General features: G+C 43.7%; 1 protein-coding gene across 2 annotated transcripts in view; it reads right to left on the bottom strand.

The window, feature by feature from the left end:
* The window catches only part of DNAL4 (dynein axonemal light chain 4), a 41,616-nt gene extending 16,250 nt beyond the window's left edge, over nucleotides 1-25,366 (bottom strand). The window contains exons 1-2 of one of the 2 annotated variants that reach the window (XM_073549446.1): nucleotides 25,205-25,366; nucleotides 7,228-7,389 (exon numbers count right to left, since the gene is read on the bottom strand). In XM_073549446.1, coding sequence (XP_073405547.1) covers nucleotides 7,228-7,299 — 72 coding nt within the window. In that variant the 5' untranslated portion in view covers nucleotides 7,300-7,389; nucleotides 25,205-25,366. Of the gene's footprint in view, nucleotides 1-7,227; nucleotides 7,390-24,914; nucleotides 25,058-25,204 lie in introns of those variants that run through there. The other variant, XM_073549447.1, reaches the window with a different exon arrangement.
* Nucleotides 25,367-25,606: the final 240 nt, after the last annotated feature.

Here is a 25,606-nt window from a genome sequence, read left to right as displayed (position 1 = left end):
TGTGGGACGAGTTGTACTTTTGAACGACACCATAGGTTTTACCATATCGTGTACTCGGAAACAGGAAAAAAAAATTCCAACTGCGGTGAAATTGCAAAAAAAAAAGTGCAATTCCACAAATGTTTTTTGGATTTTTTTTACCATGTTCCCCAAGTGCTAAAACGGACCTGCCATTATGATTCTCCAGGTCATTACGTGTTCGTAGACCAAACATGTCTAGGTGTTTTTCTATTTAAATGGTGAAAATAAAATCAAAAGTTTGTTAAAAAAAAAAAAAAAAAAATTGCAGCATTTTCCGAGACCTGTAGCGTCTCCATTTTTCGTGATCTGGGGCTGGGTAAGGGCTTACATTTTGCTTGCCAAGGCATTGTTTTAAATGATAGCATTTTGGTGTGGATATGATCTTTTGATCGACGGTTATTGCAGTTTAATGCACTGTTGTGGCGACCAAAAAAAAACCATAATTCTGGCGTTTTTTACTTTTTTTCGCTTCGCCGTTTACTGATCGGATTAATTCTTTTTATAGCTTGATAGATCAGATGATTCTGAATGCGGCGATACCAAATATGTGTATTTTTAATTATTTTATTTTGAATGGATCAAATGAGGGGTGATTTGAACTTTTATTTATTTTTTTAATATTTTAAAAAAAATACAGTACAGGCCAAAAGTTTGGACACACCTTCTCATTCAAAGAGTTTTCTTTATTTTCATGACTATGTAGATTCACTCTGAAGGCATCAAAACTATGAATTAACACATGTGGAATTATATAATTAACAAAAAAGTGTGAAACAACTGAAAATATGTCTTATATTCTAGGTTCTTCAAAGTAGCCACCTTTTGCTTTGATTACTGCCTTGCACACTTGGCATTCTCTTGATGAGCTTCAAGAGGTAGTCACCGGAAATGGTTTTCACTGCACAGGTGTGCCCTGTCAGGTTTAATAAGTGGGATTTCTTGCCTTATAAATGGGGTTGGGACCATCAGTTGTGTTGTGCAGAAGTCTGGTGGATACACAGCTGATAGTCCTACTGAATAGACTGTTAGAATTTGTATTATGGCAAGAAAAAAGCAGCTAAGTAAAGAAAAACTAGTGATAATCATTACTTTAACCCCTTTCTGCCATGAGACGTACTATCCCGTCCATGTGCCCTGGGACTTAATTCCCAGGGACGGGATAGTACGTCATAGCGATCAGCTGCGCTCACATGGTGAGCGCCGCTGATCGCGGCCGGGTGTCAGCTGATTATCACAGCTGATACCCGGCACAATGTGTCAGGGGCGGTCACGGACCGCCCCGACACGTTAACCCCTTGTACACCGTGATCAAACACGATCGCGGTGTACGGGGGGTTAAAGGGACGCATCGGCAGGGAGGGGGCTCCCTCCGTGCTTCCCTGAGCCCCCCACGGCAGCGCAATGTGCAGCGCTGCTGCGGGGGGGGGCTCTTTCCTTACAGGCCCCCGGATCCAAGATGGCGACGGGGACCTTCGGGTGGCCTGTACGGAGCTGACTTCCTCACTGCCTGCAAAGCGCAGGCATGAGGAAGTCTGCAGCAGTGCCTGTGATAGATCGCTGATCTGTCACAGTGATCTGTGATGTGACAGATCAGCGATCTGTCACAGGACAGTGATGTCCCACCTGGGACAATGTAATAAAGTTGAAAAAAAAACAAACAAAAGTGTAAAAATTAAATCGCTAAATAAATTAGTAAACAAAAAAAAAAAAAAAAAAACACAAACACATTCCCCAATAAATTCATTTTTTGAAAATCAAAAAAAGCCAAAACAATAAAAGTACACATATTTGGCATCGCCGCGTCCGTAACGACCCGCCCTATAAAACTGTTCCATTAGTTAACCCCTTTAGCGAACCCCTTAAAAAATAAAAAACGAAGCAAAAAATAATGATTTATTATCATACCACCGAACAAAAAGTACAATAACGCGCGACCAAAAAGACGTATATAAATATCCATGGTACCGCTGAAAACGTCAGCTTGTCCCGCAAAAAACGAGCCGCCATACAGCGTCATCCACAAAAAATAAAAAAAGTTATAGCTCGCAGAATAAAGCGATGCAGAAATAATTATTTTTTAGATAAAATAGTTTTCATTGCATAAAAGCACCAAAACATAAAAAAAAATACATAAATGAGGTATCGCTGTAACCGTACTGACCCGAAGAATAAAACCGCCTTATCAATTTTACTGCACGCGTAACGGTGTAAACGCACCCCCCCAAAAGAAATTCGTGAAACGCTGGTTTTTGTTCATTCTGCGTCCCAAAAATCGGAATAAAAAGCGATCAAAAAAATGTCACGTGCCCGAAAATGGTACCAATAAAAACATCAACTCGTCCCGCAAAGAATAAGACCTCACATGATTCAGTGGGTCAAAATACGGAAAAATTATAGCTCTCAATATGTGGTGATGCACAAGCTATTTTTACAATAAAAAGCGTCTTTTAGCGTGTGACAGCTGCCAAACATAAAAACCGCCATAAATAGTAAATCAAACCCCCCGTTATCACCCCCTTAGTTAGGGAAAAATAATAAAATTAAAAAAATGTATTTATTTCCATTTTCCCATTAGGGTTAGGGGTGTGTTGGGGTTAGGGTTGGAGTTATAATTGGGGGTTTTCCACTGTTTGGGCACATCAGGGGCTCTCCAAATGCAACATGGCATCTGATCTCAATTCCAGCTAATTCTGCGTTGAAAAAGTCAAATGGTGCTCCTTCCCTTCCAAGCTCTGCCATGCGCCCAAACAGTGTTTTACCCCCACATAGAGGGTATCAGCATACTCAGGAAAAATTGCAAAACAACTTTTGGGGTCCAATTTCTCCTGTTACCCTTAGATAAATAAAAAATTGGGGGCAAAAATATCATTTTTGTGGAAAAAAAATGATTTTTTTATTTTCACGCCCAGGCGTTATAAACTTCTGTGAAGCACTTGGGGGTTCAAAGTGCTCACCACACATCTAGATACGTTCCGTGGGGGGTTTAGTTTCCAAAATGGGGTCACTTGTGGGGAGTTTCAATAGTTTAGGTACATCAGGGGCTCTCCAAACGCACATGACACCCGCAGACCAATCCATCAATCCATCAAAGTCTGCATTCCAAAACGTCACTACTTCCCTTCCGAGCCCCGACGTGTCCCCATACAGTAGTTTTTGGACAAATTGGACAACAACTTTTGGGGTCCAACTTCTCCTGTTACCCTTGGGAAAATAAAAAAAATGGGGACTAAAAGATCATGTTTGTGGAAAAAATACGATTTTTTTATTTTCACGCCCGGGCATTATAAACTTCTGTGAAGCCCTTGTGGGTTCAAAGTTCTCACCACAAATCTAGATAAGTTCCTTGGGGGGGGTCTAGTTTCCAAAATGGAGTCACTTGTGGGGGGTTTCCACTGTTTAGGTATATCAGGGGCTCTCCAAATGCGACATGGCGTCCGATCTAAATTCCAGCCAATTTTGCATTGAAAAAGTCAAACGGCGCTCCTTCCCTTCTGAGGTTTGCCATGCGCTGAAACAGTGGTTCCCCCCTCATATCATTTATCAGCGTACTCAGGACAAATTGCACAATAACTTTTGCAGTGCAATTTCTCCTGTTACCCTTGGGAAAATAAAAAAAATTGAACCTGAAGTATTTTTTTTGTGAAAAAAAGTTAAATGTTCATTTTTTTTTTAAATATTCAAAAAATTCCTGTGACGCACCTAAAGGGTTAATAAACTTCTTGAATGTGGTTTTGAGCACCTTAAGGGGTGCAGTTTTTAGAATGGTGTCACTTTTGGGTATTTTCTATCATATAGACCCCTCAAAGTGGCTTCAAATGTGATGTGGGCCGTAAAAATAAAATGGTGTTGCAAAAATGAGAAATGGCTGGTCAATTTTTAACCCTTATAACTTCCTATCAAAAAAAAATTTTGTTTCCAAAATTATGCTGATGTAAAGTAAATATGTGGGAAATGTTATTTATTAAGTTTTTTGTGTGCCGTATCTCTGTGATTTAAGGGCATAAAAATTCAAATTTGGAAAATTGCAAAATTTTCACCAAATTTCCGTTTTTTTCACAAATAAACGCACGTTATATGAATGAAATTTTACCACTATCATGAAGTACAATATGTCACGAGAAAACAATGTCAGAATCACCGGGATCCATGGAAGCGTTCCAGAGTTATGACCTCATAAAGGGACAGTGGTCAGAATTGTAAAAATTGGCCCGGTCATGAACGTGCAAACCACCCTTGGGGCTTAAGGGGTTAAGAAATGAAGGTCAGTCAGTCCGAAAAATTGGTAAAACTTTGAAAGTGTCCCCAAGTGCAGTGGCAAAAACCATCATGCGCTACAAAGAAACTGGCTCACATGAGGGCCGCCCCAGGAAAGGAAGACCAAGAGTCACCTCTGCTGCGGAGGATAAGTTCATCCGAGTCACCAGCCTCAGAAATCGCAGGTTAGCAACAGCTCAGATTAAAGACCAGGTCAATGCCACACAGAGTTCTAGCAGAAGACACATCTCTACAACAACTGTTAAGAGGAGACTTTGTGCAGCAGGCTTTCATGGTAAAATAGCTGCTAGGAAACCACTGCTAAGGACAAGCAAAAGAGACTTATTTGGGCTAAAGAACACAAGGAATGGACATTAGACCAGTGGAAATCTGTGCTTTGGTCTGATGAGTCCAAATTTGAGATCTTTTGTTCCAACCACTGTATCTTTGTGCGATGCAGAAAAGGTGAACGGATGGACTCTACATGCCTGGTTCCCACTGTGAAGCATGGAGGAGGAGGTGTGATGGTGCTTGCTGGTGACACTGTTGGGGATTTATTCAAAATTGAAGGCATACTTAACCAGCATGGCTACCACAGCATCGTGGAGCGGCATGCTATTCCATCCGGTCTGCGTTTAGTTGGACCATCATTTATTTTTCAACAGGACAATGACCCCAAACACACCTCCAGGCTGTGTAAGGGCTATTTGACCAAGAGGGAGAGTGATGGGGTGCTACGCCAGATGACCTGGCCTCCAGGCACCAGACCTGAACCCAATCGAGATGGTATGGGGTGAGCTGGACCGTAGAATGAAGGCAAAAGGGCCAACAAGTGCTAAGCATCTCTGGGAACTCCTTCAAGACTGTTGGAAGACCATTTCCGGTGACTACCTCTTGAAGCTCATCAAGAGAATGCCAAGTGTGCAAAGTAGTAATCAAAGCAAAAGGTGGCTACTTTGAAGAACCTAGAATATAAGACATATTTTCAGTTGTTTCACACTTTTTTGTTAATTATATAATTCCACATGTGTAAATTCATAGTTTTGATGCCTTCAGAGTGAATCTACAATTTTCATAGTCATGAAAATAAAGAAAACTCTTTGAATGAGGTGTGTCCAAACTTTTGGCCTGTACTGTATATTTTTTTACTTTTTGCATGCTTCAATTGTCTCCATGGTAGCAGTTGTCTGATCACCTCTGCTGCACACAGGCGATGATCAGATCGCCTGTGTGTAGAAGAAATGCTTATTTGCTATGAGCGCCGACTGCTGGGTGGTGCTAAAATCAATCCAGCAATGACAACCACATTGGCGACCTGCGGTCATGTGACATGGGCGGGATTAGTGACGCGCTTCGGGGGGCGATCACATTAAATGCCGCTGTCATTGACTGAGAGCGGCATTTAAATGTGTTAACAGCCATGGGTGGATCGCGATTCCACCCGCAGCTGTTAGGAGCACGTGTTAGCTGTTCAAAACAGCTGGTATGTGCAGGGAAAGATGTGGGCTCAATGCCAGAGCCCACATCAAAGGGAGGGACATGTTGTGAAGGGGTTAATATAGTGTTTCGACAGGCTGACATCCCTTTCTTGCATACAGAACAATTGGTAATATGATCGTTCTGTGCGCAGAAACGGTCATTGTTCTCGGCAGCACAAATCTTACGTACACAGGACATTGTGCTGCCGAGAATCAAGCTCACTGAAGGAGAGCATTACTTTTATTTCTTTGAAGGGTTTGGAGACCTTTTAAAACATTTTTTTATCCACTGAAAAACCCCAGTAATCTCTCATTATTCCCAACGCCAGGTAAAGCACCAATTTGATCTCTAGACAAACTACATGAAAAAAAAGACAGTGAAGAAAGTACAAAACAAAAAATGATTACCAACATGCTACAGTTTCTATGCACTAACAGCCATATATTTAGAGTTTCACTTTAAAGGGAATCTGTCACCTATTTTTTCACATATAAGATGTGGCCACCGCCATCAGGGGCTTATCTACAGCATTCTGTAATGCTGTAGATAAGCCCCCAATGTAACCTGAAGGATAAGAAAAACAAATTATATTATACTCACCAAGTGGGGGGGGCGGTCCGGTCCGATGGGTGTCGTGGTCCGGCACCTCCCATCTTCTAGCGATGATGATGTCCTCCTCCTTGCTTCCCGTCGCGGCTCCGGCGCAGGCGTACTGCTCTGCCCTGTTGAGGGCAGAGTACTGCAGTGCGCAGGCGCCGGTAAAGGTCAGGGAGGTCCGGCGCCTGCGCATTGCAGTACTCTGCCCTCGACAGGGTAGAACAGTACGCCTGCGCCGGAGCCACGACTGGAAGCAAGGAGGACGTCATTGCTAGAAGATGGGAGGTGCTGGACCCAGATCGCGACACCCATCGGACCCAGAAAGGACCGGACCGCCCCCCCCGGTGAGTATAATATAACTTGTTTTTCTTATCTTTCAGGTTACATCGGGGGCATATCTACAGCATTACAGAATGCTGTAGATAAGCCCCTGATGGTGGTGGCGGCAGCTTATAGACGAAAAAATAGGTGACAGATTCCCTTTAAAGCCTCATTCAGGCATCTGGTTTCCATTGCGGTCTATGGGGCTTTTCACATGTCCCTTTTTTTTGCAGACCGTATGTCGGAAATAAAAATCTCAGAGACAAATCAGTTTTTTAACCAGTGTCATAAATGAAAATCATTTGTCAAGTCTATTAACATATGGAATGGAGATTTGTAATGTATTTCTTTATTTTTCCTTACATGAAAATCACTGATGATAAACGGACACTGACGAAACTCGGATCCCAAACACTTATGAAACTTGTATTTTTTTTTTGCATACGTGAAAAATCACTGACATCCGATTGAGGGCTAATACAGTAAAATGGGCTTATTTCATTGGTGTACACGTTCTTTTCAAAGTGTTCAATTGTGGAACAGAGGTGTTGTTACCCGTATTAGTGGGAAGCTGTGCATCCTCTTGTAGTCCGCCTCATCCTTCTTGCCCTCTCCGGGATCTGCCATGACACGCGCTCTCTTCAAGTAACAGCAATTAGTGATGTGCAAAACAGAACATATAGCGAAGAGTCAGGAGGAGCAGGCGACTTCAAATCACTAAAGAAAGACAGAATATATAATATAAGCAAAATCAAATATGGCTTTTCATCTGCTCCGCTTTCCCCGTCTCTTCTCTTATTATATGATGCCTTGATCGTTCTATTAAACATTGGGAACGAGTCCCTGGACTGAAATGCCACATTCAGAGAAACGACAAACTGTATCAAGCGTTAGAAGTGTTCTCCGTGTGAACTTTCATGGCACCAATGTGCGGATGAATTTATTTTTACTTCCGAATAATAGCCGTCTAAGCATTAAAGAGCACAGCCCATCCCCGCATCACCAGGGCAACTAGCAGATAGGATTGTGTTCAAAGAAACAAAGGCACAAAGAAAGAAACCCTTTAAATGGTACAAAACAGCTCCTTAAAGGGATATCACGCCATTTAATAACTCCTCACAAAGCCATCTGGGGGCTGACGCCATCACACACAGGGTCACAGTTATTTTTGGACTCTACATTTCTGCAGAATAAGCGAGTTTAGATGCTGCCAGATATTTTGGGCAGCAATCCTTATTTTAATTTTTGAAGGTAGGCAAAAAGCTGAGACATGTGGTCTCATTCACAATTTACAGGGCTATTCCCATCTTGTATATTCATGTCAAATTACTATCAATCTTGAAGGGGCTCTGTCAGCACACAATGACTGTTCAAACTAAGTCCCGTTGCTCGATGGCGGAACCAATCATTTACATACACCTTCCCACCTGCTTGTTTTCCATCTATCTCCATCCTCCTCCTCTTTGATTGACAGCTATAGCTCCAGAGGGCCAGAGAATGGTGGAGACAGATGCCAAACAGGTGGGACGGTGAATATAAAATGATTGGCCCCGCCGTGAAGCTCCGAGGGCCTGCGTATGGTTTGAACTTTCTGCGAGGACAGAGTCCCATTAAGAACAGGGCCCATTGTGTGAGGCTTTCAGCTCTGTGTCTCAGGGGATGGATGTAGGTCCCATAGGTGGGATGGCATATACCCATACATTTATAGCATGTCCTGTGGATACACCATTAGGATCGTGAATTTTTTATTTTTATTTATTGTCCTTCAATTTAGCTCTGCCTCTTTATTTCACATCGCAGTGAGCGCCACCTAGTGGTAGCGGAAGAACTTTTCTGCTTTCATGCATTTTTTTTGTCACATCAGCATTGCCATATTTTTTTTGTGGGGCAAGTTGTATGTATCATTCACTTTATCATTTAACCCCTTAAGTGGGTGATATATAGATTTTCTTTAATTTTGTCTTTTTCCTCCCCATAACTTTTTTTTCCTGTCTATGACGAGTTGTAGTTTTGAATTACACCATTCACTTTACCACATAGTATAATGATAAATGGGGGGGGGGGGAAATCCTAGTGGGATGAATTGTCTAAAAAATAGGCAATTCCGTCATTATTTTTTGGGTTCAGCTTTTATGACATTCATTTGAGTAAAAATTACCTGGCGGCATGATTCTGTAGATCAGTATGATTACGGTGATATCAAAAGTTTTACAGATACAGTGAAGGAAATAATTATTTGATCCCTTGCTGATTTTGTAAGTTTGCTCACTCACAAAGACATGAACAGTCTACAATATTAAGGGTAGGTTAATTTTAACACTGAGAGATAGAACATCAAAAATAAAATCCAGAAAATCACATTGTGTAAATTATATACATTTGCATTTTGCAGTGAGAAATAAGTATTTGACTCCTCTGACAAACAAGACTTAATACTTGGTGGCAAAACCCTTGTTGGCAAGCACAGCAGTCAGATGTTTTTTGTAGTTGATGATGAGGTGTGCGCACATGTCAGGAGGAATTTTGGTCCACTCCTTTTTGCAGATCATTAAGATTTTGAGGCTCCATAAGTTTTCTATGGGATTAAGATTTGGTCCTTCACAGTACCCTCCACACACTGTATAATGACCCTACAGTACCCCCAACCTGCAAAATGATATCCCCCAGTGAACCCCCAACGCAGTATGATACCCCCACAATGACCCCAACACAATATAATGGCCCCCACACAGCATGATAACCTTCCATGCACTATAGTGGCCCACCATACAGTACAATAGCCTCCACACAATAGGATGGCCCCCACACATCCCTCTACACTGACTAATGGCCCACACACAGTATAATATCCTCCAGACAGTAAAATGGCTCCCACATAGCACACCATACAGTATAATGGCCCTCCATACAGCAGAATGGCCCCTAGGGCTCTCCATACAGAATTATGGCACTCACACAACCCGCCACACAGTATGATGGCACCCACACATCCCTCCACACAGTATAATGGCGCACATACAGTATAGGCAGCCCTCCAGGTAATGACCACCCACATATCCCTCCAAAAAGAATGGTGGCCTTGATAAAGCACTCCAAATAGTATAATGGCCTCCCACATAGCACTCCAAATAACATAGTGGCCCCTACATAGTCCTCCAAACAGCATAATGGTCCCCCACAAAGCCCTCCAAACAATATAATGCCCCCTAAATAGCTCTCCAAACAATATAATGGCCCTCACATAGCCCTCCAAACAGTATAATGATACCCACATAGCCCTCCAAACAGTATAATGGCCCCCAAATAGTATAATGGCCACCACATAGCCTTCCAAACAATATAATGGCCCCTCACAAAGCGTGCCAGACAGTATAATGGCCCCTCACTTAGCCCTCCAGACAGTATAATGGTCCCCCACTTAGCACTCCAAATAACATAGTGGCTCCCACATTTCCCTCCAAACAGCACAATGGTCCCTCACAAAGCCCTCCAAACAATATAATGCCCCCCTAAATAGCCCTCCAAACAATATAATGGCCCTCACATAGCCCTCAAAACAGTAATGGTACCCACACAGCCCTCCAAACAGTATAATGGCCCCCAAATAGTATAATGGCCACCACATAGCCATCCAAACAATATAATGGCCCACCACATAGCCCGCCAGACAGTATAATGGTACCCACATAGCCCTCCAAACAGAATAATGGTCGCCCACTTAGCACTCCAAACAGTATAATGGTCTCCCATTCAGCCCTCCAAACAGTATAATGGACCCCCACTTAGCCCTCCAAACATTATAATGGTCCTCCCACTTTAGCCCTTCAAACAGTATGATGACCCCTGACATAGCCCTCTAAATAGTATGATGGCCCCCAACAGAGCCCTCCAACAAGTATGATGGCACCAACAAAGCCCTCCAAACAGCATAATGGCCGCCACATAGCCCTCCAAACTGTATGATGGTACCCACATAACTCACTGTTCAATCATCCAGGTTTAAGATGTGCCAAATTTATTAGGAGGTGCCACCACTTAATAAATTCTGCATATCTCAGTGGTGTGCGACTTACCAGAAATGATACTCTAAATCAGAGACTGGAGCAACATTTCTGGCACTTTTGCTAAATTTGATGGGCGAGAATAGCCACACCGAGACAGGCATGCAAAACAAGAAAAAGACCTTTTATAATACTCACCTATGGGACGGTCGGGTCAGATGTGTGTTGCAGTCTTGGTCCAGTACCTCCTCTCTTCTTGCGATGCCATCCTTCTGCGCTTCTTGTGGATAATGCCTCCTACGTCATCCACACAGTGTCCCCGGCATCACGCTCCTACGCATCAATATTTCTTTGCCCTGACTACGGCAGAGTTAAGTACTGCAGTGCGCATGTGCAAAAAAAAAGTTCAAAGAGCCCTGGCGCATGCGCACTGCAGTACTTAACTCTGCCCTGGTCAGGGCAAAGAAATACTGATGTGCAGGAGCGTGATGCCGGGGACACTGTGTGGATGATGTAGAAGCATCATCCACACGAAGCACAGAAGGAGGACAACATCACAAAAAGAGAGGAACTGCTGAACCAAAACAGACGTCCAGACTTTACCGCCCTGTAGGTGAGTGTTTTAAAAGGTCTTTTTTTTGGTCTTCTAGGCTGGTTTGGGGGCAGATATACAGCATTCTAATATGCTGTATATCAGGGCTGAAAGGTGGTGGCCTTACCTCATATGGGACAAACCTGGTGGCAGGTAAACCTTATTGTGATGGGATGGCTTTTGAACTTTTTTGATTAAAATAGTGTTTACTAAGTACCCCATGTTACTTAGATGTACTATTACTATTCACTTACTACAGGGCACATGCTCTTTTTGTTTTTTCTTGGGTTTTGTCTGTGCAATGGTCAAAGTGCTCTTACATTGTATGTACAGTGCGTACGGAAAGTATTCAGACCCCTTTACATTTTTCACTCTGTTTCATTGCAGCCATTTGGTAAATTCAAAAAAGTTCCATTTTTTTTCTCATTAATGTACACTCTGCACCCCCATCTTGATGGATAAAAAACAGAAATGTAGAAATTTTTACAAATTTATTAAAAAAGAAAAACTGAAATATCGCATGGTCTTAAATACGATACGATACCATAATTTCCCTCGGGTTCAATAAAGTGTATCACAGCAGCCTTACAACAGCATTACAAAACAAAACATTAAGAACTGCATTACTACATTACAAACAGCATTACATAGAGTAATTACCGGACACAGATCTTGCTCATGACTAACCACAATACATAACAAGCAAAGGTACACAAGTCTCTGATCCTTTACATTAGTGCGCCAGCCCTAGGTCATAGCAATCTTTCACCCTTAGTGATTATACATCCCCATAGCAGTAGGCACAAACGATTTCCTGAATTTCTCCTTGTACTTTAGTAGGATTAGATGGCTGCTGAATGTGCTCTTCTGATTCAAGAACAGCCCGTATAGTGGGTGTGTATTATTGTGCATTATAGCCCTGCACTTCTGAATCCTATCTTCCACTACCTCCTCAAAAGAGTCAAGATGGAGGCCAACAGCTGCACATGCCTTCTTGATAAGTTTGTTGAGCTTATTAGCATCAGCTACTCGCATACCGCTGCCCCAGCAGATGATAGCAAAAAAGATGGCGCTCGCTACCACGGACTGGTAGAACATTTCCAGCATTTTACTGCACACATTGAACGACCTGAGCTTCCACAGAAAGTACAGTCTACTCATTCCCTTCTTTTGAGCCTTCTCTGTATGACACCTCCAATCAAGTTTGCTGTCAAGGTGAACCCCCAAATATTTGTAGCTCTCAACCCTCTCCACCTCCTGGCCAGCAACAGTGATCGGTAAGTAATCATCCTTTCTCCTTTTATAACTCACCACCATCTCCTTGGTTTTCTTTACATTTAGTTCTAGGCAGTTAGTCTGGCACCAATCTACAAAGTCAGAAACCACCCTTCTATATTCCTCCTCACTCCGGTCCCCCACAATACCCCCCTACAATCACTGAGTCATCTGAGAATTTCTGGAGGTGACAGATCGGATTTATACTGAAAGTCAGCTGTATACAATGTGAAGAGGAAGGGTGACAGCACTGTACCCTGAGGGGCTCCCACACTGCTCCATACACTGCCAGATACCACCTCTCCCATCCTTACAAACTGCGGCCTGTCCGTCAGGTAGTTGCTTATCCAGTTCACCATCCCCTCATCCATTGCCATATCAGTCAACTTATTTCGTAATAAGCAGAAATGACGTGGAAGTGCAATAAGGACTGCGCTTGCTTCTGGTAGAGTAAAGGGTTCTTTATTCAGCCAACGCGTTTCCTGAGCCTGCTGGCTCACTTCATCAGGGCAGATCTCATCAGGCTCAGGAAACGCGTTGGCTGAATAAAGAACCCTTTACTCTACCAGAAGCAAGCGCAGTCCTTATTGCACTTCCACGTCATTTCTGCAATTCTGTCCTAGGACCCAGTGCAGACTTGCTGCTGCTTCTTAAGCGTTCATGGGTGTTGTGACTTCCTCACAACCCCAATAGGTGAGCACCTTCCTTACTGTTCCACAATTTTAATTGTTTTATACGGATTTCACACAGTGGATGCGCCCTGTATCTCTCCTTTTATTTCGTAATAAGAGCAGCTGTAAGGTGTTGAAAGCACTAGAGAAGTCAAAGAACATGGCGCGCACTGCAGTTCCATCATTGTCCAAGAATGAATGTATTGTATGTAGCAGAGATACTACAGCATCATCCACCCCCAATCTCTGCCGGTACGCAAACTGCAGGAGGTCAGTGTAGGCCCTCACCCTCGGGCACAAGTAGGCAAGTACTATTCTCTCCAACGACTTCATAGCATGCGATGTTAAGGCCACTGGACGATAGTCATGTCTGGACGATAGTCATGTTGGGAAGTTGGAAAGGTGATCTTGGGAACTGTCACCAGGCAGGTGGTCTTCCACAGCACTGGTATTCTCTGGGATTGTAGGCTCCTGTTAAACAGGAGCTGAAAGACATTACACAGTTGGTTTGCACACACTTTTAGGACACGTGGACTGAGGCCATCAGGCCCAGCTGCTTTGCCAATGGCTAGTTTACGAAACTGTTTCCTCACATCGCTTGAGGAGACAGTGAAGGCGGACAGTTCATCATCCAAAGTCAATGCTGCCGATCGTTCCTCAGCTCCATCCCTTATTCCTGATGACGCAGCACATGTGTTGGTAAATCTGTTGAAGAACTCGTTCATTTCATTAGCCATGGGCAGATCCACATTCCCACGCTCCGACCGAGCCTTAAACCCAGTTAACTGCTTCATGCCTGACCACACCTCCTTGTAATTGTTGTGTGATAGTTTATTTTCCAATTTAATTCGGAATGCCTCACGGGCACTTAATTTTCCCCTTTAAGTCCTTTTGTATCAATTTCAGTTTCTTAGTATCCTTAATTTTAAATACCAGTTTTTTCTCATTTAGTAAGTATTTCAATTCTTTTGTAATCCAACGCTTGTTATTTGCATAACATCAAATCTTTTTAACTGGTACTACAGTATCAGTACAAAAATTTATGTAATCAGTTACCCTTCCGACAATGTCATTTACATCATCATGCTCTCCTCTGTCGCATATCACCTCCCAGTCTGTGAGGTCAAAGCAGTCTTGCAGAGTTTCCTCCACTGCAGGAGACCACTTCCTGATTAGTTTTAAGGTACTGTCACACTTAGCGATGTACCAGCGATCCCGACCAGCGATATGACGCGGTCAGGATCGCTGGTGCATCGCTAAGTGGTCGCTAGTGAGCTGCCACATAGGCAGATCTCACTAGCGACATCGCTGGGGATGGGGGATCGCTACTTACCTGTCACACCAGGCGATCCTGCGTCCTCCTGCCCGCCTCCACGCGTCGCTCGTCCTCACAGCAGGAAGCGCCACAGGAAGCTGACGACGAGGAACGGTCCTGAACGTTCGCGCGCGATCAGCGATAACCAGCGGGGGAGCGGGTTGTAGGTAAGTATCAGACACAGCGATATCGCTAGCAATATCGCTATAACGTCACTAGTTATAGCGATATTGCTAGCGATATCTCTTAGTGTGACATGCCCTTTATTGTCGCTGGTTGTTTGCTGACAACAGGTTGGTAAGATGGAGACAATAGTATGAGATTGTGGTCGGATTTCCCCAGGGGGGTAATGCAGACGATGAATAGGCGTCTTTAACATTTGCAAAGAGGAGATCCAATATACTGCTGTCCCTTGTTGCACAATTAACATATTGATAGAGCTTTGGAAGAGCCTTTGAGATCATGACTCTGTTAAAATCCCCAGAGATTAATAATAACGAGTTTGGGTGCTTTGTCTGATGGCGAGCCAAGACCCCCAGCAATACTTCCCTAGCTGCCACTTGGCTAGCAGATGGAGGTATATACATGACTATTGCAATGCAAATGGAGAATTCTCTAGGTAGATAGTAAGGCCTGAGGCCAACTGCTAAAAGTTCAACGTTTTGACAGCAATGACTTTCCTTAACAGTTATGTGCCGCTGATTACAAAATCTGTCATTAATATATAATATAACCCCCCCACCCTTATATTTACCACACCTAGCCTTGTCTCTATCAGCCCGAACCATTTGAAACCATGGAATCGAGACACTTGAATCAGGAACGTCCCCATGTAACCAGGTTTCTGTAAAGCACATAAGACTGCATTCCTTGAACTCCGCCTGGGTTTTACACAGAGCTAGCAGTTCATTTGTCTTATTCCCCAGCGAGTGCACATTGCCCATGATGATTGATGGTACTGCTGGTTTAAACCGTCTTCTCCCGGACTTCACCTTTTTTCCTGCTCTGCAGCCTCTGAAAAGTCTCCACACTTCACGAGGAACCTGTGGTATGGCCATAGCTGGAGAAGGCTTCAACCTGATCAGCTCCAGAAGTCGATCTCTTGAATTCACAACACGTTTAGTGATGGGCTTAGAGACTGCCAACAGATCAGTGACCCTGTCCTTCGTTCCAGTCCACACCGTGACTGACTGTGTCCACTGTATTCAGACCCTTTGCTCAGTATTGAGAAGCACCCTTTTGAGCTAGTACAGCCATGAGTCTTCTTGGGAATGATGCAACAAGTTTTTTCACACCTGGATTTGAGGATCCTTTGCTATTATTCCTTGCAGATCCTCTCCAGTTCCGTCAGGTTGGATGGTGAACGTTGTTGGACAGCCATTTTCAGGTCTCTCCAGAGATGCTCAATTGGGTTTAGGTCAGGGCTCTGGCTGGGCCAGTCAAGAATAGTCACAGAGTTGTTCTGAAGCCACTCCTTTGTTATTTTAGCTGTGTGCTTAGGGTCATTGCTTTGTTGGAAGGTGAACCTTCGGCCAAGAATGAGGTCCATTCTGGAAGAGGTTTTCATCCAAGATATCTCTGTACTTGTCCGCATTCATGTTTCCTTCAATTGCAACCAGTCGTCCTGTCCCTGCAGCTGAAAAACACCCCCATAGCATGATGCTGCCACCACCATGTTTCACTGTTGGGATTGTATTGGGCAGGTGATGAGCCGTGCCTGGTTTTCTCCACATATACCGCTTAGAGTTATCACCAAAAAGTTCTATCTTCGTCTCATCAGACCAGAGAATCTTATTTCTCATTGTCTGGGATTCCTTCATGTGTTTTTTAGCAAACTCTATGCGGGCTTTCATATGTCCGACACTGAGGAAAGGCTTCCGTCGGGCCACTCTGCCATAAAGACCCGACTGGTGCAAGGCTGCAGTAATAGTCAACTTTGCAGAACTTTCTCCCATCTCCCTACAGCATCTGTGGAGCTCAGCCAGTTCTTCTTTACCTCTCTCACCAAGGCTCTTCTCCCACGATTGCTCAGTTTGGCAGGATGGCCAGGTCTAGGAAGACTTCTGGTGGTCCCAAACTTCTTCCATTTAAGGATTATGGAGGTCACTGTGCTCTAAAGGGCCCTTTACACATAGCGATAACGCTAAAGCGTCACCGATTTTGTGACGCAGCAGCGATATCGCTACATGTGATACTCACCTCCGACCGGCTCCCCCGCTGGCTATCGCTGATCGCGCGAGATCGGCCTGGTCCATTTCTCGTCGCCTGCTTCCTGCTGGCGCCGACGAGCATGACATGGACACGGGCGGAAGAAGACATCATCGCTGCGTCTGAAAGGCAAGTACGACCGCTGACCGCTGCTGCGTCGCTGGTGAGATCTGCCTGTTTGGCAGCTCACTAGCAACCATTTAGCGATGCACCAGCGATCCTGACTGGGTCGTATCGTGGTCAGGATCGCTGGTGCATCGCTAAATGTAAAGGGGCTTTTAGGAACCTTGAGTACTGCAGAAATTCTTTTGTAGCCTTGGCCAGATCTGTGCCTTGTCAGAATCCTGTCTCTGAGCTCCTTGGCCAGTTCCTTTGACCTCATGATTCTCATTTGGTCTGACATGCACCGTGAGCTGTGAGGTCTTATATAGACAGGTGTGTGCCTGTACAAATCAAGTCCTATCAGTTTAATTAAACAGAGCTGGATTCCAATGAAGGAGTAGAACCATCTCAAGCAGGATCACAAGGAGATGGACAGCATGTGACTTAAATGAGGGTCTGAGCAAAGGGTCTGAATAATTATGACCATGTGATATTTCAATTTTTCCTTTTTTAATAAATTTGCAAAAATTTCTACATTTGTTTTTTTTGGGTCAAGATGTTTTGCAGAGTGTACATTAATGAGAAAAAAATGAACGTTTTTGAATTTACCAATTGACTGCAATGAAACAAAGACTGAAAAATTTAAAGCGGTCTGAATACTTTCTGTACCCACTGTATACCAACTTATGCTCAGGCTCATTTCTTTGGTTCTAAGGGTCTATGTGCTGTCTGAAAAAAGAAATGCAATCACTGAGTCTAAAAACTGCAATATTTGTTTGTTTAATATTAGTGACATGCAGCATTGGTCATAGGCAGCGACGCGCAAACAAACTCGGATAAGGTGTTATCTGAGCACCCTCGGGTGCTAACCAAGTGACTTTGGAGTGCTTGAATAATATGTTAGAGTCCCCGCGACTGCATGTCTCGTGGCTGTTCGACAGCAGCAACACATGCAGGGATTAACTAAGAAACAGGCAATCCCTGCATGTGTTGTGGCTGTTGTACAGCCGCGAGACATGCAGCTGCGGGGACTCTAACATATTATTCGAGCATGCTTGCTCATAACTAGTTACAGGGTAATAGCACAGAGAAGCCTAATGACATGCCCCCAAAGAATTCTGCGATCAACGCCCTCTTGGAAAAGACCATAAAAATTAGCACGGAATAAATAGGCCCCACATCTCTGGATCCGTATGCTGGATTTAACAGAATATAATAGAATACTTAAGGGAGCAGCGAAAATAAAATAAGAGCAAAAACTGGTTACTTTTGACAGGTCCTCTTTAAAGAGTTTTTCACTTCCAGGTTACACAATTTTCAGTTTCATAATTTTTAAGATTGAAGGTAGACTTAAAGAGGTATTCCCATCTCCAAGATGCTATCCCAATATGTAACAGGTGCAATAATAATAATAATAATAATAATAATAATAGCAAATACTTCCAATTAGAACTGTAATATAGCTCTTCTGAGTCGCTGTGTCACTTACCCCATGTGCAGGGCATTGCAGTAGCTCAGGTATCCATGGTTACGACCACTATAGTGACTGTTAGTTTTCCATGGTCATAGCCAAGGATAACTAAGCTACTACAATGCCCTGCACATGGGGTAAGTGACATAGCGAACCAGAAGAACTATACTGTACTACATTTCTAACTGGAGGTAATTGCTTTTATTATTATTACACCTACTACATTATTGGGATAGGATATTGCGGACGGTAATACCTTTTAAGTGCATCAGCTTCACCCCATAACTTAACAGCGATCCAGAGGAAGGCAAAAACCCTATGAGGTAGACATTTATAGCTCCATATTAGGCGAAAAAAAATTTGATGACCTATACATACAATAAGTAATAAATATAACGTTGATAAGAATCAGACACTCAGCACCCCCAACAATGAGGTATTTGCTCTGGCTGCCATCAGATGTGAACAAATTGAATGAGGCTGAAAAGTACAGCTCCATTCAATATGCAGCCGCCACTGACAAATACTGCAGAACTAAACAGTAAGAGCTGTTCTGCAGCACTAAGCAGTGGCCCCTACACAGAGAATGAAGCACCTCCGATCAAAGTGCTCACATCCGGCGGCCACCAGAGAAAATAATCTCTGATCGGTGGGGTTGTCAGGTGTTGGACCCCCACCCATCTCATATTACTGTCCATCATTATCATATGGCCATATGATACAGTGTGTGTGTATATATATTTTTTCCTTTTAAAGATACATTACCTGGATAAAGTTACTATTGATTGCACCTACTGACAAGGCATAAAGACCTATCAGAATTTGTGGGTGGTGTGAGCCCAGATGCTAAGCATTGATATTTGTGGGACAAATAGTAGATATTTAATGGCTCCTTTTGGAACACATACGGAAATATTTTATTTACATTTAAAGGGTATTCTAGTCTCAGACATTGATTACATAGGCACAGCAAATTCCACAACTAAATGTCAAGTGATGTCTGTAGAGTACGGTGAAAATTAATGTCGCTATATAAGAGTAAAATAAATAAAGGTGTCTGAGAGGGAAGGTTTCTCCTTGTGGAGAGTGCCAAGCCTGCGGAAGGAGAACTATAGGCCATGCAATGCTCTTCTGGGAATTTTTATATGCAAATAGCCTCTTCAGAGAGGAAGAGGACAGGAACTCAAGTGCCACATATTGTAGGTAGCAATCCTAAAAGTCAATATTGACCCTTTAAGGAACATTATCACTTGACTTATTATAAGAAACTCCATTTGTAGACACTTGTTTCCAGGTGTTTGTCCCTCCTCAGAACAAATCAGGAGATCTGGTTTGGCTAGGCGAGAGGCTTCTGATTGGAACGGGATGCAAATGTCCCTCCTTGTGGAGAGAGTAAGATTGCAACATCCAAGAGGCAGAGCCAGAGTTTAAAGGGGTATTCCCATCTCCAAGATCCTATCTCAATATGTAGTAGGTGTAATAATAATAATATTAGCAAATGCATCTAATTAGACATGCAGTATAGCTTTTTTGATTCACCATGGCTCTTTAATCATGTGCAGGCATTGCAGGAACTTAGGTATCCATGGTTACGACCACTAGCAACTAACTGTCACTTCATCAGTGGATGTAACTATGGATAACTAAGGTCCTGCAATGCTTGCACATGAGGAAAGAGACATAGCGAAATAAAAAAAAACCAAAATTACTACATTTCTAATTTTAGGTATTTGCTAATATTATTATTACACCTAATACATATAGGATCTTAGAGATGGGACTTCCCCCTTTTAAGTCCTCTTCCTCCCTGATGAGGCATTTGCATATTTAAATTGTTAGAGGAACATTGCATAGTTTCCTTTCGCCGACCTGGCATACTCGATAAGCATGAAGGTTCCTCCTTAAGTCCCAGTCAGAGGCCTTTCAAATAGCCAAATCAAATATCCTGCTTTGTACTGAGGAGGAACAAACCCCCCCAAACATGTGTCTGCAAATGCAGTTTAGGGTTTGACTTTTTATCCTATTTCATGTGGCAAGGCTCGATAAAAAGGTTGCCATTTACTTTTATGATTGCTACATCCAACAGGTGGCACTAAAGATCAAGCCCTCTTCATTGCTGATGAAGCTATTTGCATAGAATAAAAAAATAAATAAAACCCCAGCAACCGATATGAGAATGCAACGCTCCTTTCCCTTCCATGTCTTATCTAACGAGGAGGCCATATGCATCTAAGCATTCAGGTGGAAAGAGACTAGAAAGGCATGGAAAAAAGAAACAAAGCATAGTCGTGTCCTTTTGTTATTTCCATAGTGGGGAATGATCAGTGTCGTGCTCTGCAAACACATCTGTTCTTTCTTGGCCTGAATGCAGCGTTATATTATCTAGTGAGAAAGATGGACAATGGCCCAGATCCCAGAAGGGGATGTCTACCTATTAGACACTTATTGCACCTCCTGTGGATATGTCAGAAATGTCTGAGATAGAAATAACTTACAGTATAAAGGAGATCTTCACCATTGATTTTCTGTTACTCGTTACCAATAAAACACATTAGGCTTATTATGGTTAATACAGGCATATCAAATATATACTATGGTAATTTGTTTGGAATGTCTGTTTAATACAAGTATTTAAAAAACATTGGGTCATTTTTCCCCCCTTCTGGCCACACTGCAGATACAGCTGTATACAGAGGAGACCAGTCCTGACTTGTATGGTTTGTTGCCTTCTAGTATGGAGACTCCGCTCCCGTTCCATATATTATCAGACCTCCAGTATTCAGGTGTTGTGTCAACACGGAGCTCAATGAGGAGTAATAGTAACCTGCCATGTCCACTGTTGGGTCAGCTGTCATGTTTTTTGCTAGGGATCTCTGAAATGCAACACCTCCATTGTGTCGGCGGAACAAATAAACCTTTAGGCTCTGATTCTCTGACGCGAGAGGATCGGAGCACAGAGCACTGACTGTCATTAGCAGAGCACATCGGATGCTGTACACTAGTGTGATTTCGGCCTAAGGATATAAGAATAGACGGATGCGTGTGGGATATTCTTTTCTGTGGCTGAAAAGGGCGTCCCATATGCCCTATGTCTAAAGCAAACACCGTGGTCACATGTAAAATCCAGGCGCAGCATAAGCACGTGCAAAAGGTATAGTAATGAGAATACTTTAGGTTTATGTTCCGAAGTACTACAACTAATATAAAGTAGCATACCCATCATACACATTGGAGTTTTCCAAATCCAATGATTTTGGTGAACTTGTCGACTATACTCTGTGGATGGAGGCCTCACTGCATAACTTGCAATGTTAAACGGTACGGCTATGTTTGCTGATCGGCAGTCGGTTAACAGCCTGTTTAGACAAGCTGATCGCATTTCCGTTACCCAAAGATCAATCATTCTGGGCACACAGACGGCCACAGTTCTCCGCAGCGTGGGTCCTGGTGGTTACACAGGAAAATATGCTGCTGTGAATGAGAACTTTTAAAGGGAAGCTATCGTCAGTAAATTACCTACTGTGTACATTAGGTCTCTGGATTACTTTTAAATATGGGCATTGGTCTGTCTCTATATTGCAATAGTTCTTAAAAAATAGAAACTAGTAATCTTGCAATTTCCTCACTGGCCACTGATGCTTTTTAAAGATTCTTTCCTACCTGTTGTTTCAGGAAATAACACGTGTACAATGAACAGACTCCGAGTATATCTGTTATAATGAAGCATCTAATGAGAAGGTGCAAAGGTCAGAGATCAGCTGTGACATCACCTATTGCGACTGGTGGATCCCGTGTTATCAGCTGTGTACGGCAGTGTCACCTGTCGTTGTAATCCTGCCTGTGAGGATTAGGAGCCTGATGAAAACACTTCCTGAAAAGACAGGAAGTATGGGTCTAAAAAGCCCCAGTGGCCAGTGCGAAAATTGCAGGAAGATTAATATAAATACAGTACAGACCAAAAGTTTGGACACACCTCCTCATTCAAAGAGTTTTCTTTATTTTCATGACAATGAAAATTGTAGATTCACTCTGAAGGCATCAAAACTATGAATTAACACATGTGGAATTATATTAACAAAATAGTGTGAAACAACTGAAAGTATGTCTTATGTTCTAGGTTCTTCAAAGTAGCCACCTTTTGCTTTGATTACTGCTTTGCACACTCTTGGCATTCTCTTGATGAGCTTCAAGAGGTAGTCACCGGAAATGGTTTTCACTTCACAGGTGTGCCCTGTCAGGTTTAATAAGTGGGATTTCTTGCCTTATAAATGGGGTTGGGACGATCAGTTGTGTTGTGCAGAAGTCTGGTGGATACACAGCTGATAGTCCTACTGAATAGACTGTTAGAATTTGTATTATGGCAAGAAAAAAGCAGCTAAGTAAAGAAAAACGAGTGGCTATCATTACTTTAAGAAATGAAGGTCAGTCAGTCCGAAAAATTGGGAAAACTTTGAAAGTGTCCCCAAGTGCAGTGGCAAAAACCATCAAGCGCTACAAAGAAACTGGCTCACATGAGGACCGCGCCAGGAATGGAAGACCAAGAGTCACCTCTGCTGCGGAGGATAAGTTCATCCGAGTCACCAGCCTCAGAAATCGCAGGTTAACAGCAGCTCAGATTAGAGACCAGGTCAATGCCACACAGAGTTCTAGCAGCAGACACATCTCTACAACAACTGTTATAAGAGGAGACTTTGTGCAGCAGGCCTTCATGGTAAAATAGCTGCTAGAAAACCACTGCTAAGGACAGGCAACAAGCAGAAGAGACTTGTTTGGGCTAAAGAACTCAAGGAATGGACATTAGACCAGTGGAAACCTGTGCTTTGGTCTGATGAGTCCAAATTTGAGATCTTTGGTTCCATCCTCTGTGTCTTTGTGCGACGCAGAAAAGGTGAACGGATGGACTCTACATGCCTGGTTCCCACCGTGAAGCATGGAGGAGGAGGTGTGATGGTGTGGGGGTGCTTTGCTGGTGACACTGTTGGGGATTTATTCAAAATTGAAGGCATACTGAACCAGCATGGCTACCACAGCATCTTGCAGCAGCATGCTATTCCATCCGGTTTGCGTTTAGTTGGACCATCATTTATTTTTCAACAGGACAATGACCCCAAACACACCTCCAGGCTGTGTAAGGGCTATTTGACCAAGAAGGAGAGTGATGGGGTGCTACGCCAGATGACCTGGCCTCCACAGTCACCAGACCTGAACCCAATTGAGATGGTTTGGGGTGATCTGGACCGCAGAGTCAAGGCAAAAGGGCCAACAAGTGCTAAGCATCTCTGGGAACTCCTTCAAGACTGTTGGAAGACCATTTCCGGTGACTACCTCTTGAAGCTCATCAAGAGAATGCCAAGAGTGTGCAAAGCAGTAATCAAAGCAAAAGGTGGCTACTTTGAAGAACCTAGAATATAAGACATATTTTCAGTTGTTTCACACTTTTTTGTTAATTATATAATTCCACATGTGTTAATTCACAGTTTTTATGCCTTCAGAGTGAATCTACAATTTTCATAGTCATGAAAATAAAGAAAACTCTTTGAATGAGAAGGTGTGTCCAAACTTTTGGTCTGTACTGTATATATAATTTTTAAAATAAAGATTATATGAAAAAAAACACGCTCCCAATATTTAAGAAACAATACATCCAACACAAAAACCCTGATTTAAACAATATGTAATTTTCTGATGACCCCTTCCCTTTAAAATGACCAAGTCTCGCTGCATCATGGTGTGGAAAGAGATTTCAATAAATCTTCTCACCTGCTTATTTCCAATCAAAGAGGAGAGAGGGTCGGAGATTGACTGAAAACAAGCAAGTGGGAAGGTGTATTTAAAGAGACTCACTCTGTGCCGAGAGTCCTTTAAGGAAGCCTAGGAATCACTTCAGCTGGCAAACAAACGTCTTGCAGGTTCTTCAGGTGATTGGTAGGCAGCTTACACTACCTGATGAGCAGTACATGACCCTTCCTAGGAACGCTTGTTCACCATAAGCGTCCAGTGTAAATGAACCCTTACCTGATAGATGACGTCAGGGGAAAGGTTCAATCTGCAGTCCTCTTGTTCTCAGGGGAGATAAGTAGCTGCCAGACACCTTTGGCAGTGAACATTGCCATTCAATATGTGAGGCTATTGTGTATCAGGACCTTTCCTCTGCTGTCAGAACACATGCATAGTCCATGCAGCCAGGTGGAGATGCCTAAGGGAGGTCCTGGGGGCATGAGGACACCGTAAAGGGGCGTCCTGGGCATAATAGACCGAGGAGCCATCATCAGGTCAAAGAGTGCCGACACTCCGCACCCCCACTGGTGCTAACACTAGCTGATCGCTTGGGGTGCCAGGCGTCGGGTCGGACCCTCACCCATTTGGCTGGAGAACCACTTCCTAATACTGTCCTGGAGATGCTCGGCCTCATATGGATGAATACCGGATCACTCCCAGGACGCAGTGGAGGTGGGCTCTGGGGTGGGCAGCCATATCTACCCCCCTGGTCTACAGGCTTATAGATGGCGGGAGACTTATGGCTGCTGATAGTCAGCTTTCCATGGAACTAATTTAAAGGGAAACTCCTTTTACTCGCGGGCAGAGACGCGGGGAGACTGACACTCACCATGTGTTGTATATCAGCCCCCAGCCCTGCGGAGACCCCTGAAGTCCGGTACCGGTGCTATGGATGAGCAGTTCTCCAAACAAGGGCAATGTTCCGCTGAGTCCTCCCCATGCTGCGCCCAGTCTGCCCTCCCTGCGCCCTCTGTCCTTTCCTGCACTCCCCCGCTGGCTCCATTCATCTCTATGTGCTGCCGTTTACTTTTGTTCTCTCCAGGTGTGTTCCTGCCCTCAGCACAACGTAGACACTATGCGTCCTGCCGCCGTGTGAGAGTCCAGCGCACACCGACTTACCTCAGCCCGGGCCGCTCTGCATCGGTCTCTGGTTGCACAGCACACAGCGTCGCTCCGCTTTCCGTTGCTATGCCGCGGCCCAGGCCTCCCCTGGCAACCGCAAGCAAACCCGGAAGCGGAGCCACCGAGTTGTAAACCACGCCCCTCTTGTTCACACGCCGCCTACGATTGGACGAATGAGGGGGGCCTTCCTGCTGACGTATGTTGGGGGGCTTTCATCTTGGTCGCCTAGGAGCCGAGACCGCGGTAGGTGGCTGCAGCATTGCCTGACCATCTCCATAGCAGCTCAGCACACACATTCCTGTCTGTCCGCTCTGAGACCAGCATAGCACAAACCACTCCGGTAGAAGAGTCCGCGGATGGAGAGCTGTAGATGCGGCTGGAGAGCTGTAGATGCGGCTG

The sequence above is a fragment of the Dendrobates tinctorius genome, unplaced genomic scaffold (genome assembly GCF_039654945.1).
Source record: "Dendrobates tinctorius isolate UK_male_01 unplaced genomic scaffold, ASM3965494v1 ptg000159l, whole genome shotgun sequence".
In the NCBI taxonomy this organism is placed as follows: domain Eukaryota; kingdom Metazoa; phylum Chordata; class Amphibia; order Anura; family Dendrobatidae; genus Dendrobates; species Dendrobates tinctorius.
The sequence above is the reverse complement of the archived record's forward strand: the minus strand, read 5'-3'. Positions and strand labels throughout refer to the sequence as shown.